At 37.2% G+C, this 19295-nt stretch overlaps 4 protein-coding genes across 7 annotated transcripts; 1 reads left to right on the top strand and 3 right to left on the bottom strand.

Moving 5' to 3' along the window:
- The first annotated feature begins 468 nt into the window (after positions 1 to 468).
- LOC120090414 (pentatricopeptide repeat-containing protein At3g09650, chloroplastic) lies at positions 469 to 3302 on the top strand. Its single transcript, XM_039048054.1, has one exon. The coding sequence runs from the start codon at positions 763 to 765 to the stop codon at positions 2974 to 2976; it is 2214 nt and encodes a 737-aa protein (XP_038903982.1). The 5' UTR covers positions 469 to 762; the 3' UTR covers positions 2977 to 3302.
- On the bottom strand, positions 1198 to 10021 carry LOC120090413 (probable DNA helicase MCM8). Of its 3 annotated transcripts, XM_039048050.1 has the most exons (18): positions 9794 to 10021; positions 9140 to 9283; positions 8936 to 9050; positions 8627 to 8849; positions 8299 to 8462; positions 7507 to 7770; positions 7326 to 7421; positions 7044 to 7196; positions 6458 to 6528; positions 6252 to 6370; positions 5692 to 5821; positions 5153 to 5204; positions 4877 to 5063; positions 4405 to 4579; positions 3950 to 4120; positions 3753 to 3866; positions 3576 to 3642; positions 1198 to 1330 (listed from the first exon to the last, which is right to left on the bottom strand). In XM_039048050.1, exons 1-17 carry the CDS (start codon positions 9947 to 9949, stop codon positions 3595 to 3597), a joined length of 2382 nt encoding a protein of 793 aa, XP_038903978.1. In that variant the 5' UTR covers positions 9950 to 10021; the 3' UTR covers positions 1198 to 1330; positions 3576 to 3594. The 3 variants fall into 3 exon arrangements, with proteins under 3 accessions (XP_038903978.1, XP_038903979.1, XP_038903981.1); XM_039048051.1 differs by lacking the exon at positions 7326 to 7421; XM_039048053.1 differs by lacking the exon at positions 9794 to 10021 and having other exon boundaries at positions 8936 to 9053; positions 9140 to 9277.
- Positions 10022 to 10813: 792 nt separating this feature from the next.
- On the bottom strand, positions 10814 to 15390 carry LOC120091737 (protein ENL-like). 2 transcript variants are annotated; one of them, XM_039049853.1, is made up of 8 exons: positions 15107 to 15390; positions 14532 to 14741; positions 14186 to 14452; positions 13918 to 13952; positions 13378 to 13473; positions 12885 to 13002; positions 12234 to 12796; positions 10814 to 12139 (listed from the first exon to the last, which is right to left on the bottom strand). In XM_039049853.1, the coding sequence occupies exons 1-8, from the start codon at positions 15228 to 15230 to the stop codon at positions 11711 to 11713; spliced, it is 1842 nt and encodes a 613-aa protein (XP_038905781.1). In that variant the 5' UTR covers positions 15231 to 15390; the 3' UTR covers positions 10814 to 11710. The 2 variants fall into 2 exon arrangements, with proteins under 2 accessions (XP_038905781.1, XP_038905782.1); XM_039049854.1 differs by having other exon boundaries at positions 12885 to 12993.
- A 1841-nt stretch (positions 15391 to 17231) lies between these two features.
- LOC120090067 (40S ribosomal protein S23) lies at positions 17232 to 19053 on the bottom strand. The gene is made up of 4 exons (XM_039047556.1): positions 18897 to 19053; positions 18410 to 18565; positions 17703 to 17829; positions 17232 to 17632 (listed from the first exon to the last, which is right to left on the bottom strand). The coding sequence occupies exons 1-4, from the start codon at positions 18899 to 18901 to the stop codon at positions 17492 to 17494; spliced, it is 429 nt and encodes a 142-aa protein (XP_038903484.1). The 5' UTR covers positions 18902 to 19053; the 3' UTR covers positions 17232 to 17491.
- Positions 19054 to 19295: the final 242 nt, after the last annotated feature.

Below are 19295 nucleotides of genomic sequence, written 5' to 3'. Positions count from 1 at the left end.
GACATCATCGATTGATTTCTATCAATTTTATAGTGGTTATCGATAATCGATTAGTCATAGTCGATTTTGTGAATCCTAAATACTAGAAAGAAAATGAGAAGAGAAGAATAGAAGGGAGAAAGTGCAATAGTGTTGTGGTGGGTGCACAGACAATAACTTTAAAGAAGAAATCAAATAATTGAAATCTTAATTAAATTTGAACATTGATTAGTTATCAATTTTAAAATTCCAGTGGGTATATATATATATATATATATATATATATATTTACTTTGTTCATTCTCTAGGTTTTTTTTATTTTAACTTTTTTTTTTAACATGTAAGAAGGAGAATTGAACCTCTAACCTCAAGGTTGACAGTACATATTTAATTCATCCATTAGGAAAAAAAAATAGCAATAGTATTTAAACTGAATTGGAGGAAAAAAGAAAAAAAGAAAAAAGGATGGCAAAGAAAAAGAACGGGGTTGTTTTCTTCAAACAGATAGTTATTGAATAGTGTATTGTGAAAAAAGAAATATGAAAAATAATATCTCGTGGTGAAGTAGAGACATGAGGACAACACGCGCTCAACGTAGTGTGTCCAAATTCCACCCAACAAACTTCTATTCATGTCCTCTCTCCCATTATCTCTTTCTCTAAGACCCCATTTTTGCCACTTTCCACATGAATCATCCCTCTCAATCTTCCCTTATTCCCTTCATGGAGCAGCCATGAACTCACCGCCGCCGTCGCCGCCATTTCCTCCGCCACAACCGTCCCCATGCTCATCTTCACTGCCAGTCTTAACGCACACCCCCCTTTAACCTTTCCCCTTGGGCCCTCTCCACCACTTTTCACCACCAACACCACCATCTCCTCCAGCGCTGCCACCGCCGCCGTCCGCCCCTTCCTGGTGCACAGCACCGCTCGTCAAACCAGCTCGACCGACCGACCTCTCCTGTCCGATTCGCCGTCCAGTTCCTTAGAACAGAGACTCTTATCACTGCTACGCCAGAGGAAAACGGATGAGGCTTGGATAACATATACACAATGTAACAATCTACCCAGCCCTACTTGTCTTAGCCGTTTAGTTTCTCAATTGTCTTACCAAAACACTCCATCAAGCCTCACTCGAGCTCAGTCTATCCTCACGCGCCTCCGCCATGACAACCAGCTCCACCGTCTCGACGCCAATTCCCTCGGACTCCTTGCCGTCGCAGCCGCCAAGGCTGGACACACTCTTTACGCCTGTTCTGTCATTAAGTCCATGCTTCGTTCCGGTTACCTTCCCCACGTGAAAGCGTGGAGCGCCGTCGTCAGCCGCCTCGCCGCTTCACCGGACGATGGCCCTGCAGAAGCAATCAAGCTATTCAGTTCAGTGACTCAGCGTCTCCGCCGGTTTGCAGATCCCACTATAACGGCCGACTCGCGGCCGGACACGGCAGCATACAATGGGGTACTCAATGCCTGTGCCAACATGGGTGCCTACGAGAAGTTTCTGCAATTGTTTGAGGAAATGGAAGAATTTGGTGCTGAGCCTGATGTTTTGACTTACAATGTCATGATCAAGCTCTGTGCTAGAGCCAATAGGAAGGATCTTATTGTTTATGTGTTGGAGATGATTCTTGCAAAGGATATTCCAATGTGTATGACGACTTTGCACTCGATTGTGGCAGCTTATGTCGGGTTTGGAGATTTGGAAACCGCTGAGAAGGTAGTTCAAGCAATGAGGGAAGGGAAAAGAGATATTTGCAGGATTCTCAGGGATGGGAATTTGGATGAGATTGAAGATGAGGAAGATTTGAATGAAGATGAAGATGAGGTATTCAAGAAGTTGCTTCCTAATTTGAATGAAGAAAGTGATTCAGAGCCACCATTGTTACCAAAAGCCTACTCTCCTAACTCGAGAATTTATACGACTCTAATGAAAGGGTATATGAATGAGGGCCGAGTAGCTGATACGATACGAATGCTAGAGGCGATGCGCAACCAGGGTGATAGATCCAGTCATCCTGATCATGTATCGTATACAACTGTAGTTTCAGCTCTAGTAAAGGCAGGGTCGATGGACCGAGCCCGTCAAGTGCTAGCTGAAATGACAAGAATTGGGTGTCCTGCAAATCGAATTACCTACAATATTCTCCTAAAGGGTTATTGCAGGTTGCTTCAGATGGACAAGGCCAAGGAGCTGCTTAAGGAGATGGTCGATGGGGCAGGTATTGAACCTGATGTGGTTTCTTATAACATCATGATTGATGGATGCATATTGGTCGATGATAGTGCAGGAGCTCTTGGCTTCTTTAATGAGATGCGATCGAAAGGAATCGCACCCACCAAGGTTAGTTATACCACTCTGATGAAAGCTTTTGCTCAGTCAGGTCAACCAAAGCTTGCGAGGAAAGTATTTGATGAAATGCTGAATGATCCTAGAGTGAGAGCGGATATAGTAGCCTGGAATATGTTGATTGAAGGGTATTGTAGACTAGGATTGATAGAAGAAGCAAAGCAATTAGTACAGAAAATGAAAGATAATGGATTTTTACCTGATGTTTCTACATATGGCAGTCTCGCCAATGGAATTTCTTTAGCTAGAAAACCAGGTGAGGCCCTTTTGCTATGGAATGAAGTAAAGGAGAGATGTGCAGTGAAGAGAGGGTATAAGCCTGATTCTTCATCTCCCCCTCCCTTAAAACCCGATGAAGGGCTATTGGATACTCTAGCTGATATATGTGTCCGGGCTGCTTTCTTTAGGAAGGCTTTAGAAATCGTGGCTTGTATGGAAGAGAATGGGATACCACCCAACAAGACAAAATACAGTAGAATTTACGTGGAAATGCATTCTAGGATGTTTACCAGTAAACATGCATCAAAGGCCAGACAGGACAGAAGGATTGAGAAAAAGAGAGCAGCTGAGGCTTTCAAGTTTTGGTTGGGTTTACCCAATTCTTATTATGGGAGTGAGTGGAGATGGGAGCCCTCAGATCGTGATTATTAAGGCTGGCTTCGGATCACTTCAACTGATTTCTCATTCACTATCTTCTACCTCAACCATTTGGTATGTCACTGTAGCATATTTTCAAGGACTCCAATAGAAAATAAAGGAAAAAAGAAAATACGAAAAGTTATTAAAAAAATGAATATAGTGCATATTTGATTTCGTAAAAGTTTTCTGAGGGAAGATAAATACAGTGGACTGCATAATGCTAAAGAAAGTGCTTCTAATGTGTATGTGCGAGTGCGTATCTATAACCTAAACTAGTATATGTAATATGTACATTCCAACTTATGGACAACTCTCTGACTCTTAACACTTTATGACCATCCTAATTTGAATATATGACCTATATTTCAATTGAAATTTTATCTAAAGGGGCTTCTTGAGACATGAAAAACAATGCAAGAACTGCAACACGACTATGGATAACTATCAAGTCAAACAGCATCGTATTCGTACCATTTAACTATTTCATTCATTGGAATATACTAATTATTTCAGCATCAGCGAATCATACATGCTTGGTATTGTGGAAGAGCCATCTCTAGCCTAGAGACATTGCAGCAGAAAAAAAATATTGAGTCAAAGAAAGTTTTGACCTCTCTTATCGCCCAATTTTTATCCTCTTGACCTTGTCGATTGACTGGTGTACGATGAGGACAGAACCTGTTGTAAAAAGATGTCTGGGTTAGTGCAAAGATTGAATAATGATGAGTTGATCCGTAGTTTTGTTGTTTTATTGGTATTATATCTGCTAAGAGAACTCCGTACTATACCTGGAATGTCTTTGGCCCCTTCTTAAGCAGATATCCAACACTGTTAAGATTTTCTATGAAGGTATCAATGTCAGGTACTCGTAGGCCAATTTTATCTGCTAAGCTATATATTTCCTGCAGGACATAGCATATGTGGATAGCTCAGAGCCGGATGCGATATGATTTATCTGCGACAAGAGTATATAGCATAAGCTTACCGAGATAGAGAAACAGTCTTTCTGCTGCAACTCTGATTGCTTGTTGAGTGCACTCAGAAATCGCTTGGCTTCTTTCTGTTTACTCATTCCCCCACTTCGACCAAAATCCAGGACCCCATGTTCATCTACGTACTTGTCATAAAGGGATTCCTTCATTATTTCCACCACATCCTGCAAAGTTGGTGACCCACAATGAAATTAGCACGTAAAAACTCGAGCAAGGTAGTGGAAGTGGAACAGAAGCTTTTAATTTTTTTCATGGAATCATTTGTCTTATAATTAATTTCTCGACGTAAAAATGGAAATCCTAACCAAATATTAGGTCTTTGAAAAAAAAAATCTGAAAATGTTAACAAAAAGTGAAAAAACAAAATAAAAAGTGAGTAACAAACGAGCTTATTTTCAAAAGATGATTTTGAGTAATTAAAATTTGGCTACATCGTTCCACAACTAACCATGGCATCTTGTACTGTAATTTCTTCCCTGAGGTCGACCCGTGCTCGAGCTTCTGCCAGCCTCACCAAACTTTCCAGCTGTCTAGCTGTAATTGGCGTACCATCCCCTGATGTATTCTCGTCACGCAGTTTTAAATAAAATTTCTGCAAGATGTCTGCTGCGGGCTTTGACATCCTGATTCCAAAATGGAGAGATGGGGTTTGGACAGATTTCGAGTAAAGAGGCTTGCACGATTCACAAGTTCAAATTTGCATCTATTAGGAGTTAGTCTGTTGTATTAAGTTGTAACGTGTATAACCATCAGTAGTTACTTTAGTTAAGGAGTAGGGTGGACTTAACTCGGCTATTTACCTCTATAAATAGAGCTCTCTATTTCAAGTCATTATCAATTCAATATAGTGATGAATACTTCTCCACATTTCCACTAGTTTTAACATCAAGTAAAATGCTGGAGAGAGCATGTATGTTTACCTGGGGAACACAAAAGTTCTTGCATATGCTATATATTTGCGCAGAAGTTGACCAGGTAATGGTACAAAATCGCCGTCTTTCGCTTTGTCCAATCTCAGTCTTGAAACTAAAGACTCACGTTTTGACCCAACATCTCCTTTTCCGTCATTCTCCGTTACTACATTCTTTAAAGCCAAAGGAGATATATCTGGTTCGGGAGAAACTCCTTTCTCAGTGGACAATTAAGTTTGTAAAATACTAAAAATAAAAGGAATAGGTGAGAAATAGGATATAAACCTTTACGTAGTCTTTTTGCTGCAGACGCACGTTCCCCACATCCACCATGAAGCTGCAAGAAAAAGAATTCCATCACATCTTACAATCACATTTTACTAATTGAGCGAACTCGAAATAATTAAGTTGTTTGCTGAACAAATCTCACGCTTGATGCCAATATATGAGACGTCTCTCTCTTTCTTTCTCTCTCTCTCTCTCCCTCTCTCTCTTTTCATATTCGTGAGTGAGCTATTTTGACCGGTTTAACTATTTTCATGAGACGACCTCTTAACCTACTACATTTTGTTGCCAAAACAATTCATAGAATGATAGATATTAAATTTTAGTTAGGTGGCTACCATGACTTCAACTATTTCCTCCTAACTCTTTATTACTTTTTGACCATTAGGCCATAATTACTTCAAGCACATTGCCATCAAATAGTACATTTCCTCTTATATATCTGCACAATAGTACGTTTTCAGTGGTTAAGTTCCAGACAATGTACAAGAGAGGTGGCCGTAGCATCAAATAGATAAACAGCAGAGGTATTAACTTACCGATATGATGTGCTCCGAGACTCTCTTATCCAGAAATTCGTCAGGTTTGTCCAGCAATATAAAAACTAAATCAAATCTCGAGAGAAGAGCGGCACTCATCTTCAAGTTTTCATTCACAGTTTTCGCCCGGCTGCAAGTTTTATTTTGAGAATTAATACATACCACCGGTATAAAAGAAGAGAACAATCGCAATTTATAGGCATAGGCACCTTCATTATTCATTAGGATACTTTTTCTTTTTTCACCGTAATAGCTCCCATCATTACCATTCAGTTGAAATAGACTAGAAGAATTGAAATATGGTTCTTTGAAAGCAATATATATATTTCTTGAGGAATGAAAACAGTATTCTCTATAAATAGAAAACTCGGAAAGGTTCAACATGCTATTTTGGAGAGGAAGGATGATGGTAACAACCTAACCATGGAGATGTTTTTGATGTTTCTTAAAGAAACCATATAGATGTTTTATCAATCACAAACTGAATAGCCCAGAAAGCAACTGAAACAAATACAGTACTGAACAACAAAATTTACTTGTAATGAACCAACAAAATTTACTTGTAATGACCCCCAACAGGGTTAGCTGCAGCTAAAATAGAAGTGCGTGCTGATAGACTTGCTACCAGTCCAGCTTTTGCAATTGATACACATTGTTGTTCCATGGCTTCCAGTAGGGCCTGCAATAATCTAATGTAAGAAAATGTAGCCATGAAAAATGAAACGTGAGAATTCAAGTGAAACATTCAGGTTTCGGGTCAAAACACCTGATGTTCTGCAGACATTTTATCGAACTCATCTATGCAACATAATCCACCATCTGCAAGTACCATAGCCCCTATGGAAAAAGTAAATTATCATCACTCAAGGGGAAAACAGTATATTTATTATGATGCGCTTGCAACATAGAAACATTTAAGCACCATTAGACCCAGATTACGTTTACAGAAGTTCAAGAAGGGATAACCTCAAAAACTTGAGCATTCATATGAAACGCTATTCAATCAACTACACTCTGTTATTGTAGAACAATTGAAAGATAAGATCCAACGTCTTTCAACTTTTTTATCGACTGTGAAATCTATATATGCAATATGCCCTTGAAAAATTTGAGCTTCGTTAAAACTAGCGTAGAATAAGCATTTCCTAGTTTCCGAATGTAAGGATTTATTCAGTACGTGCATGTCAAGGAATAGAAAATAAAAATCTATGAATGACTTCCAAAATCATCACGCAGCCACCAAATTTTGTTTCCACGATTAAAAAAGCAGAGAATCATGACCATTATAAAAACTCATTCTTGGATTTCAAATACAGGAAAAGTCGTCATAGAGCTTAAGAAAAGACAAATACCAGCCTCAAAAGCATAGTCATTTGTCATGGAATCCCTCACAACAGCTACAGTTAGGCCGGCCTTGGTTGTTGCATTACCACAAACATAAATACCACGTGGAGAAACAGCTGCAGCCGCTTGCAGTAGTTGACTTTTGCCAAGTCCAGGATCACCTAAGAAATTGATAATGAAAAGTTATCTATTATCTATAATGTATGTTCATTTACCATACAGCACTCTTTTCAAAATAACTTATCAAAATCTAGAAGTGAGCACGGAAAGGGATGGACATAGAAGGATACCAACTACTATGACATGAATATCTCCTCTAACAGGAACTTTATTCTGGTCTTTTGAATGCTTTCGTACACCACCAAATAGTGCTAGTGTTATTCCCGCTTTTCAGATTTAAGTTGATCCACAAAATATAGTTAGCAGAAGAAAATGGAGACACAACAATTCTGTGCTTGTATAAAATGTTACCTTTAACAAGTTCATGTCCATAGATGGATGGGCAAATGGATTGAAGTATTTGACGGAAGACATCCGGACCACATTCCCCAGAGAATTTCACAATAAATTCCAAATCTCTTGGGGAGAATGAGAATAAATCGAGCAACTCGGTTGCTCTTGCATTAGAATTGGAATCTTGCAACTCCTCAGGTGTAGACTGTGACTTGGAATTTTTTATTGAAACGGCCTCCAGATACAAATAGTAAAATCCTTGGTTTTTGCTCTTCGATTTTCCTGAAAATATATGAAAAGTTGCGCTAATCTGTATTGGTAAAGAACGGTAATTAGAAATCCACAACATAAACACGGGTTACAAGTATCATGGTGTACTAACAAATGATGAAACTTCAAAACGAAGTTATATTTTTTTTACCCCTATTAATTGCTATTATCAAAGGACGGTGATAGCTATCGCACTACCATGATGTGTTGCTGTCTGATTTCAGTCATTGAAAGTTATTGACGACAAAATAATGGAATTGCTGATGTAGCATATATATGGTCTCCCCGTTAGAGAAAAAAAAATCTATAAAAAAACAACATTACCCAACATCCTACAACTGTTGAACAAAATGAAAACAACGAATCAAAATTTATTTTCTGCTTATATAAAGAAATTCTAATGACGAGGATATTGAAATATGTGATTGCAGCATGAGAAGTTTAAACACAACCTATGGGTCAAAAAAAAACATCTGACCTATCAACTTTTACCACTCATGGGAAATATTGAAGACTGCAAAGCTTGGAAAAATATTGTACCTCCTCCAATATCCATGTAATTATTAATTACTCTTATAATCCCAGTAACAGTGACAACATCTCCAGGGATGCATGCGTCAACTAGGTCTTCAGTCAGTTCACATTCTACAGTTCGAGGCACCCTGCCTTCTTCATGATCATCAGGTTTAGTGAGTTCTTGCAATCTGGAAAGATTTAAAGAGAATAATTAATATTCACAATAGAAGGGAAAATTCCGTAGCCCGATTCGCACACAAGAAGTCTAGCTAATAAAATGGATTCTTTTTTTCCAAAGAGTCGGCAGTAAAACTAACAGTTAATTAAGGGCATATTCAGCATTAGAAGTTACCGTATTTTTTGAAAGTCGATTGCTTCAGCGGTCGATCGAATAGGATTGAATGTTTTGCTTTTACACCCATCCAACTCACAAAACGATGGAGGCGAAAACTTACCATCAGGAAAGATGCGTGTAATATTGCTTTTACACTTTGCACAATCAAAGCTCATTTGCACCACCAAGGGCTTCACAGTGCTAACTTTAACAACAGTACCACGCACTGATACAAGCTTGTCTGTCATATCCCAAAATAAGCCTACATCATTTCCTTAGCAGTAAGCTTCAAACTTGATAATAAATTCGTTAGAAGCTAACAAATACCAATATATGCGGCCTTCAAGTTCTTCAAAGCAAGCATAGATTCCGAATAGTTGTGCAATCGGACTAGAATTTTTGTGACATCTTCTAAATTGTGCACCCACTTGGTCCTCATTACCTACTTCAAAGACAAGTTAAGCATCAAACCCTGAAAGTATTTTAGAGTAGACATACAAGAATGAAATTCTCGTGATAACTTGTTTTTACCTGATGAATTGCAGCACTCATACATTTGAGAGCAACTTTAGGATTTTCCTCTAGCATTATGTAAAACTCACGTCGATCGCAAATCTTCCGGAACTGTTGAAAGTCAATTGACAAAATAAAGATGCCACGACCATCATCGATAGCCTGCTAAAAAATTGAACGTCAGTTTCCTTCTCCACATGACGCTAAGAACAAGTGAAAGGGACATCGATAGGCCGCAGTAAGCTACTTCAAAGCAACAGATTGAAATATTTCTCCATTATAAATTATGAAAACGCGATGGATAAAGAATATGAAACGAATCGAATCTACCTGAAAATATTTACACTAACTTTTCGGGTCCATACCAAATTCAAACTTTGATTCGTTTAAAGTATAGTAGCAGGAGAATTTCTAGTCCCTGTTGTGTATAAGAAAAACGTACTGAGATATCTACTAAACATGATCCAGTCCTAAGATTCAACAGGAAATCGATGTTGCAAAATCAACTGAATCGCGCAGACTGGAAGCGACCTTGCAGAAACTACCTACCTACATCAAATTCTCGATGCAAGATCATATTTCGAACACTCAAAACCCGGCGCCTATGAATTTCATCAACTTTTATCACATAGAAAAGAAAAAAATCAATTCAAACGCGAGAGAAAGAATTACCTGTGAAGAGAGATGTCGACCTGCCGGAGAAGAGAAAAAGAAAATGAGCTGAGAAATGAGGTTAAGCCATCCATTTTCGACAGTGAAGACAGTTCGGGGAAAGTATAAATCCAAGATATCTCCAGCAATGTTGAAGTCTGAAAACGTTTGCTCCATGCCTATCTTCTCTTCGTATGATCTCCGGGCAGTTTCGTCTCAACAAAGTGTTCGTCCAATTTTGGCGGGAAAGATATAAGGCAGCGGTTTATTCTAGAATGGTGGACTGGGCCGACCATCGGCCCTCGTCAAGCGTTTTATATGGGCTTAATCACAAAGAAAAAGGTACAGTTCAGGCAAAAACTTAGTTAATGGGCCAAGTTTGAGGCCCATTTTGGTTCATACTTAAGCAACGTGCTCAGTTTTACGGGCTGTGCGATGGCAAAAGGCCTAACCGAAAGCCCAGGTTCATGCGGTCACATGGGCTTCATGGGCCACGTTGAAGAGCCATGTTTCTCTATATTAGGCCCAAACAAAAGGCTCAACGCCTTTATTATGTACAACGTGGGGCGCCCACACAAAATTATTAACAAGCCTAAATTTTATTTAAAAAATGTATCTTCTTTACCAAAATTTAAAACAATAATCATCGAAACATTACTTTAACTCAACTGACATTAATATATATGAAAAACCTAAAAGTCCATGTTTCATATCTCCCACCTATCCTTCCTACTCAAAATAAATAAATAAATAGTATAGTAATCAAAATATTTTTTTCCAAATAAACTAAGTTCGACAGGCAAATCAGTTTCATTCAGAGCAAAAAAAAATCTACTATTAATTATTATACAATGAGTCACAACTATTGAGATTAAATCTCAGAGCCTCAAGGCACAACCATAGCTCGTGCTCAACAATGAAGCATTCACTCATTTCTGTGAAGTTTAAATCTAACACTGTACTTAAAAATATATATAATATAATATAATAAGTTTTTTACTAATCCATATATATATATATATAATCAATAACAGATAATTCTAGATCTTCAAATGATTTATAAGGTTAAACCATAACCAGATGGATCCACAATTACTACAATAAAATTTTCACAGCAGTACCCGTTTCCCAGAAATGTTCAATACGGCAAAAATGGTTAAAAGAGGAAAGAGGAACATCCACAATACTATATTCATGAACTAAAGCCAACCATTTCTGGATTTAGAATGGTGCGAAATTAACGTCGTCATACTTCTCTTTGATCCCCAAAAAAGTCGCATTCCGCCGAGCCTACAAGCATCACGAACGACAATAGCCATACCAACTCACTGATCAGCAATGCCTCCATATAATTGGTATCATATGCTCAGCTGCAGCACAACAGACCTTCCCATTCCACCAGAAGACCCAAAAAGCCATTAGAATTGTCTGTTCTCAGAATGCTCTTGCTTGGATGGCCAAGATGGGCCATTCTTAATCCACATTTGAGGCTGCAGCTGAGACAAAGGCATCCTTAGGATTTATTTGGAATGACTTTTCAAGTGCTTAAGAACGTTTGTTTATGCTTAGAATACCAATTTAAGCATTTCAAAAGTCATTCCAAATAGATCTTAGTTAGAAAGGATATTCATGTCGATGACAGTTACCAAAGTTAGATGAGCGGTGAGATAGTGAAACTTGTGAGTTTTGACAAGTGGGAGGCTTCCTTTGAACATTATCAGATATTTCACAAGCCGAGAATCCTCATCGACAGTTAATAAACTCTTTCTGAAAATTGATACCAACCAAATTCATGATTCTGACTTACCTTCTGCAAGCATAAAGTTGGCTTCTTCATAATGAATTCTTTCCACTCGGTATTACAGTGAACCCTCCTGAACAAATTCTCTCACCACATTCACTGATCACTTTCTCTGAGATGGAAGCATACAATCAACATTAAGTCTGGAAGTTCAGTGAGCTGTTGTTAGGTTCTCCGTTAGAGTTAGCTGTCGTTGTTTCATTTGTGTTACTGCAAGCTTCATTTTCTTTGATCATCTTCTCCCTCAAAGCGCCAGAATTCCTATAACCTTCTGCACATGCATCTGAATCGTGCAAATCGGCTTTTGATCCTTCACGACAAAGCTCCTCGACTTCTTGGTCAATCTCGTTTATTTTGGACATCTTAGTTGCAGAAGGTTTACGAGATTTCATATTCATATTAGGATGAGTATTACCACGAGTTGTGCTCTTGGGCAACATTCTTGCAGGTTGGAGCTTTGAAGGTTTGGCCTTACTTTGGCCTCCATTTGTGCTGCCATTTCCAGCTCCAATCTTAGTCATGCCACCGGGTACAGCCGGATTAGATTTCATGCTAGATGTTTTCCCCTGTGAAATACATTCACAAATTTTAGCTCCGTGCTTAGCATCACTTCCAACTAAAGATACTGGATCATATAATATAATAAAACACAAAACTTACCCCATCAAAGTATCCGATTTTAGGTGATGGCAATCGAAGGCCCGAAGGCTTCATTGAAGCAGGAGGTACAGAAGATTGTGAAGAAGTTTTCTTTACTGATTGAGACAGCAAACCAGTAGTCTGAGTATGGGGTCCACCAGGATGGTTTCTGCCATCATGAGATGCATCACTGTCTGTAGAGATTATTTTGCTTGAAATAGACTGAAGCCGGACTCTTGGGCTATTTGATCGTTGTTCAAGAGTGGAATTTGATGATGACCCCGTTGACCACTCACTGATAGAGCTAGCAGGTGATATTCCTGAAGAAAACTTAGAAGAGAGACGAGATTTCCCAATAGGACTTGTGACCTTTGATGCAACTTGGGATGGTGTTTTTTGGGTACCAGAGGAAGGTAAAGCCTTAGACTCTGTTTTCTTTCTTACATCTTTGGAGGAAGATTTTCCAACCTTGTCAGATGAACTTGTAGAAACTTGAGAGGAAGTCTTCTGCTCACTCTTGGCTGCACTTGAAATTCGGGCAGGCCTATGTGCAGTAGTTCTAAGACTAACTGAATCCCGCCGATCTGCAATTCGCGTGAAAAATATCAGAATGGATATGTATTTGCAACCCATTTCAAAGAATATATGTAACTAAATTCAAGTTCTAATCACCTGCAGGTCCTGCACCACTTATAGTACCATCCTTTGCAGTGGCTCTAGGATTATGGCCAAGGGAAGGCCTCTTTGTTGATACTGAGTTGGGAGGAAGCCTGCCAACTGCCTTCAATTGCTTCAAAAAACAAACACTTTCTTTTTTCAGAAGCAGCAAAAAAATGTGGGACAAATGAGTAGAAAATGGTAAAGAAAGAAGTGAGATGGCGATTAGACAAGCGCATGCTAATCCATGGTCAGATTTTAATGTTATACAATTGTCTTCCTTGGGCATCACTCACGACAATCTATCCAACAAACATAATGAACTTTGACATTAATTTCATATTAATGGAATAAATTGCAACCCAGTCGAAAAGGCCAGATATAAATTTATGATATTGCAGGTGTTCAGTTAATGCAGATGCCTATGCTCTGGGTTAATAGCCACAGACGCCAGGAGATAATTGAAGGCTACAAAATCAGTTAACAGACACTCAGGCTTATACTTCACCTGTCCAGCGCGTGGTTGAGTAGAATTCTGCTTAATAGTTCTCCCAGGTCCTTGCAACCCATCATTTAGCTTGCTGGATGCAGACCTGTCCTTCATCTGAAATTTTACACAATAACATTATGAGTTTGAATGTACAAAAAATGTTTAAACCTAACGTTGGGTACTTTTACAATTATTCCATTTTGATTTATATACTTTCAAATGTTCTATTTTGATCCTTAAACTTTGTATAAAGATCTTCTTTTGTCTTTAAAAATGGAACTTCTCAATGCTTTTAACAGAAATTTTGCACGACCATGTTTAAGCCACCACCTATATAAGGAATGATATCATATCTGAGGACAAGTGAATCAAAATTTCATTTAAATACTGGACACAAATTTAATAACAAGGATCAAAAAATAACTTCTATGAAAACTCAAGAATCAAAATAGAACATTTGAAAGTATAAAGAACCAAAATAGCTGTGGAGGTTATAAGGACCAAAAAGAGATTACACCTATGAAACACTAAGAGGATGCAAAAGTTTAATTAACTTGCCTTATTTTGTGAAGTAAGATCAAGCCGTCCTTGAGCTGAAAATAGTGCGGTAACGTTAGATTGAGTTCTGGTGAGATACAAAATTATATAATATAAAAGATCAAAAAATTTTGCTAAACCCACGACTAGTCTCCTGCAGAATTATATTGCTGTTCCCGTTATGAAGCTGGGTTTTTGGGAATAGGCTTCTAATTTTAATATCATAAAAAATCTCAATTTTTTATCACTGAACGATTTTTTTTTAAGTAGAAACTAGAAAGTAGCTCACATGGCGGTTTTTCTGCTTCCTGTCGCCCGGATCCAACTTTAGTTCTTGAGTTAGCCTTCCCAACTATTCTACTAGATTTCTGAATTGAAGCCCTTACATCTTCGAATAAATTGCCCTCAATGCTTTCCAATGGCATAATTTCACTTTCCAACGTAGAAATTGAATCTGAGGATTTCTGAACATCTTCTGAAATTATGGGTAATGCACGTTTTTCACTCCTGCCTACGGGTGCCATCATGCTAGTTAACTCCTCAGGATCCAGAAACCCTGAAACACAAGAAGTTGGAACTGTAGAGGTATATAGGACAAAACTAAAGTCACATTACAAATTCAAATATTATAATACCTGCACTAGTGAAGAAAGCGCTATCCCATGCTAAACTCTTACGCAAGTTATACTTTCCATTTCTTCTGATCCCTTCCGGTTCCGAAGATGAGAGTAATTGAGGTTCATCCTCTCTCTGTTCGAAGGCATCGTTTCTCTCCTCTATTCTGCTAGAATCTACGGTCCCTAATTGTCTCATACTATCATGTTCCTCGTCCTCCTTTGTAATGTCTACGCATAACCACATCAAAAAGAAGTCAAATACAATCATCAAAAGTTAAAGTTTCCCAAATATGAAGCAAATCTTCTTGTTCTTAAAGCCAAGAAAACCAATACAAGACTGCCGTAGATGAACAACGCGTAGCGAAGTAAAAAGGATTAATTATCAACCAGAAACAAAAATTAATGCAACTGCTGAAAATTGAGTGGTAAAAGAGAATATCGAAAATCCAAGATGAAAGAAAACCAAAGAACAGAAATCCAACTCAAGCAGCTCAATATACAGAACATACAGAAAAAACACAAAATTATCAGCAAAAGTAAGATGAGCAACACAACGAAGAGAGCGACTGAAATAAAGAACTGCTGGAACAGACCTAAAGAATTGACGTCGTGGAGGTCGCAGGAAGGAGAAGGGAGGAGGAAATCATCCTCGGAGGCGAAATCGATGAGGCTGAGACGGCAAAAACGGCGATCGTGATCGGTACCTACGGCGTCCATGAAGATCGATCTGGAAGAATCGCGGAAGAGATTGTGATCTGTTGGAATCGGACAGAACGATTTCGAAAATCCGAAGGTAGAGAGAGAGGGACGGGAGGTTTTGGAGAGGGAAAAGGAGGGTTCTGATATTTTTATTTGTTTGTTTGAAATCGGTGGAAGTGGCGGTTTAAAATTAGAAACTAAAAATAATAATAATTTGTTTTCGTCTTTGTATTTTAAGTCTTTTTTTTATTTCAAACCTCTCTACTTTCTATAAATCTTAAATTTTGCCCATATAATTTCACTGAATTTTGAACTCAATTGTTTAACATTGATTTTTTTAGTTGGATAAATAAGAATGATAATATTAATGCGAAAATATAAACTAAGAATGTTTTTTTAACCATTTATGAAAGGAATACTAATAGATACAAATTTCTTTTATAATTTCTTTCGGGAAAAACACAAATAAAATGTAGACACTAATTTAAATATTGATTGAAAGTTCATTAACCAGTATTGAGAACCAAAATGGAATGAAACAAAATACAATAATTAAAATGATATATTAACCCAAAGAAAAAACACCACCAACAAAAATGTGAAAGATAAGTCACAAGATCTCCCTCCATTTATAGAATTATTATAAGAATAATATTTAGGTGCATTTGTAGCACACATATCACCCGAATGTCTAATCATAATTTGCTACATGATAAATTATTGTTTGTATGTCCGATGAGAGAGATTAATATGCACCCAAGTATTGCCTTTATTATAATAGCACCAACAATCTTTTTATTTGAGATCCATTACTCCCTAAAAGTTGAAAAATTGTGTGATCCAACTTTTTAATATTATAAAATGCAAAAATCGTATTTAAGTAGTATTTCAATTGAATCGCACCCAACTTGAACATGGCATAGCACAATTGGATAGTCAAGTTTGCGGTTCGAATCCTTCAACCCTTCTCATACTTACAAAAAAAAAATGGTAAGATCGACCCCTACAAAATATAAATCATAATAATAAAACAATAAACTTTTTTTCTTATAAAAAAGAGCCATGAGCACCTAATCTCATACTCCTCCGCATTTCTATTGGATACTAGCCAGGATGCACAATAGATGGTTCTACCCTAAGATTTTTCGTAAAAGTAAAAAGTGTGATGGTAAGGAAAATAATAGATGGTTCTACCCTAAGATTTTTCCTAAAAGTAAAAAGTGTGATGGTAAAGAAAATTATTTCAAATGATAAAACTTAGAAAATTTTAGAACTAAATGATAGATACGGATAGATTTCCATTTATAATTTTAAAATTTTACTATATTTTATAAATATTTTGATTCATTTTTCTATATTTAAAAACTGCCCGTGAGTGTAATAATTATTTTTCTTAATAGAATGAGTGAAATAGATGAGATTTTGATCCATCTTATTATAATTACACCAATTTTTTCTACTGATTGGTAAACATGATCATAGTTCAACTATTCCTAACATAGTTCTATTTAGTTTATGCCCTTGACCGATGCTATTTCGTTTGTACAATTATATATACCTTGACGACTGATTTCACAGTTACAAGCCAGATGGCAAGGTCAAGCATAACTAGTGAACAAATACAAAACATGAACATTATTCCAATTGCTTTTGCTATCAATCACTATACATATGTAAACAATATCATAATCAAAACCTCGCTTCTTTATCCAAACGAATTTCTTCTCAAAATAACTTTATTTCACGACATGAGGTGAAGTGAATGTAACATGTTCAATCTCATCTGATTATAAAAGGAGACTCAAAACTATAACACATGTAGCATTTTTCTTTCCCAATGAAAACAGTTCAAAAATGCAACTAATCCTATCAAAAAAGAAGTTAATTCTGAATCAGCCTAAATCAAACTATTAATCAATATTATAATTATAATTATAACTTCTTAAAAGAGTACTTATCTAGCCTGGGAATGAAACCGCTAACATGAACACCAATTATTACACCGAAAATATCGCACCAGAGAAATATGCTAATTATAATTAGCCTGACAATGCAGAATGAACTCATTCAAAGATGGCCATGGCGGTTGATATCTTAATAAACAAAAGTTTTCAGAGCAAAATGAAAGGAATTCAGTCAAACGATGTCAAAAATCAGACTGCAAGGAAGGGCGCAATAACTACATTATAGTCCAAAACAACCAATAATCAAGATCTGAAAAATACTCTAAAATTATGGATAGAAAACTGTAAGAAGACGATGAGCTCTGCCAAGCAAACTTAAGACCTTGGCTTCTCCTTCTTCTCCTTGAAAAGAGCAAGAAGAGATACACCAGACACCTTCACGACCTTGAATCGAACACCAGGAATATCTCCGACCGCATGTCCCTTACGACCGAATCCAGCAATCAACACTTCGTCCTGCAATCACAGTTTTCATATCAGTTTCCAACCCTCTCATTTTATTTGGGGGTGGGGGTAGCAAACATACATTTTCTTCAATGTAATTCAAACATCCATCATTGGGCACGAATGCAGCAATCTTCTTTCCATTTTTGATGAGTTGAACCCTGGCACATTTTCTAATGGCAGAATTTGGCTGCTTAGCCTCGATACCTCTGAAATTAGATTAGCATTGCTCATTTAGATACAAAACATTTAAACATGACAAAGCAAAACTCATATTGCAGTTTAGAACTTAATAAAATCAGAAGTTACTCCCCAAATTAAAATTAAGTTGGGTGATACTTGTAATGCTGGGTCAAATCAATTAAGATAAATTAAGGCCAATGTTTGGGAGTGATCACTTCTGTAACTTTTTTTAAAATCACTCAAATTGCATGTTTTTAATCATTCAAAATCAATCTTGATGATATAAAAATTGTTTCCAAAACTGTAAAGTTAAACAATAAATTGATTTTGAAGGATTAAAGACAAATTTCGGAGTGATTTTGAACATGACAAAAGTGATTCATTAAAATCACTCACACTCTCAAACATGGCCCTAATTATCAAAAGAAGTTACCAACATTGAAATCAATCAGGTGACTCTAACTTATATGATTGGATAAAATCTATTATGACAAAATTACACATAGCAAACTAATGTATGCTTGCAAATCCCTTTTGAAAAAATTTAAGAAAACAAAAAACTATGGTCGCAATCTGAAGGATAGAACAGTATGCTCGCAATCTTACATCTTTTCCAACACAATGCCTTTAGCATGAGAAGACCCGGCAAATGGCTTCTTCCATTCATTGCCAAGGTGAGACTTCTTATAGGCCTTGTCAGCCCACCTTTGCCTTCTTCGGTGGGACTTCAGCTTGCGCCCAGCTCCCATACCCCTTGTCTTCCTGTTAGATTAGGTCATATCAATACATCGATCAATCAAAAACAGGTACAAAACCACAACCCCATCTTCGTCTACAGTTTTCCAAAGGGCTAGAAACCTTACTCACCATTTGCAGAATTCTTAACTCATCCAAAAACTAGGGCATCAGAAAAATCTATTCCTAATTGCAAATCAGATGAAAAATTGTGACGAGTATTCATTTAAACTGAAAGGATAAAAACTCCTAAGAAAATTTCACTCCTTCGATCCACAAAAAAAATTCAACTCATTGGAACAAAAAATCAATTATAGTCCGAAACTCCATACATTCTTTCACAAACGAACTATCTTACCCCATGTTTGCAGAGAGAGCGGCTTCGGCGAGGGCTTCGAAAGTTTAGGACGAGGAGCTGCACCAAAACCCTAGTCCTCAAGAAAAAACTATGGACTGTGAACAACGATAATATATGGGAATTTGGAGTGGAGAGCGTGGTTCATTTCGGCCCATTAAACGTTTTGGGCCGGCCAATGAATTTCGAGATTGCTACCTATATAGGTCTTCAGTTTTTTTTTTAGAAAAATGTCATGGGCTGAAACGTCTTAAATCATCTAAAGATTCGAAAGCTCAAATTGATAGATGAAGATAAATTTGATATCATATTATTTAACAAATGTAGACATGTTATCTAACAAAATGCAGATACAATTTTGAAATATAGTATTTTTGTTTTTGAAATTTAGAAATATAGCAA

The sequence above is a fragment of the Benincasa hispida genome, chromosome 11, assembly GCF_009727055.1.
Source record: "Benincasa hispida cultivar B227 chromosome 11, ASM972705v1, whole genome shotgun sequence".
Taxonomy (NCBI): Eukaryota; Viridiplantae; Streptophyta; class Magnoliopsida; order Cucurbitales; family Cucurbitaceae; genus Benincasa; species Benincasa hispida.
This window is presented reverse-complemented; position numbering and strand designations above follow the sequence as displayed.

Bases quoted from the DNA above. Each gene is read 5' to 3' on its own strand.
- LOC120090413 (XM_039048050.1), bottom strand. From the start codon at position 9,949: ATGGAGCAAACGTTTTCAGACTTCAACATTGCTGGAGATATCTTGGAT. The intron at 9,284-9,793 runs GTAATTCTTTCT...ATTTTTTAGCAG, and splicing joins GTCGACATCTCTCTTCACAG to GCTATCGATGATGGTCGTGG. The intron at 5,822-6,251 runs GTAAATTTTGTT...TAAAACTTGCAG, and splicing joins CCTGTTGGGGGTCATTACAA to CCGGGCGAAAACTGTGAATG.
- LOC120091737 (XM_039049853.1), bottom strand. From the start codon at position 15,230: ATGGACGCCGTAGGTACCGATCACGATCGCCGTTTTTGCCGTCTCAGC. The intron at 13,953-14,185 runs GTGAGCTACTTT...CACTATTTTCAG, and splicing joins GGAAGCAGAAAAACCGCCAT to CTCAAGGACGGCTTGATCTT. The intron at 13,003-13,377 runs GTGAAGTATAAG...TGTTTTTTGAAG, and splicing joins CTCAACCACGCGCTGGACAG to CAATTGAAGGCAGTTGGCAG.
- LOC120090414 (XM_039048054.1), top strand. From the start codon at position 763: ATGCTCATCTTCACTGCCAGTCTTAACGCACACCCCCCTTTAACCTTT.
- LOC120090067 (XM_039047556.1), bottom strand. The intron at 17,830-18,409 runs GTAAGATTGCGA...ATCTAATTTCAG, and splicing joins GGCATTGTGTTGGAAAAGAT to AGGTATCGAGGCTAAGCAGC. The intron at 17,633-17,702 runs GTATGTTTGCTA...CTGTGATTGCAG, and splicing joins TGAATTACATTGAAGAAAAT to GACGAAGTGTTGATTGCTGG.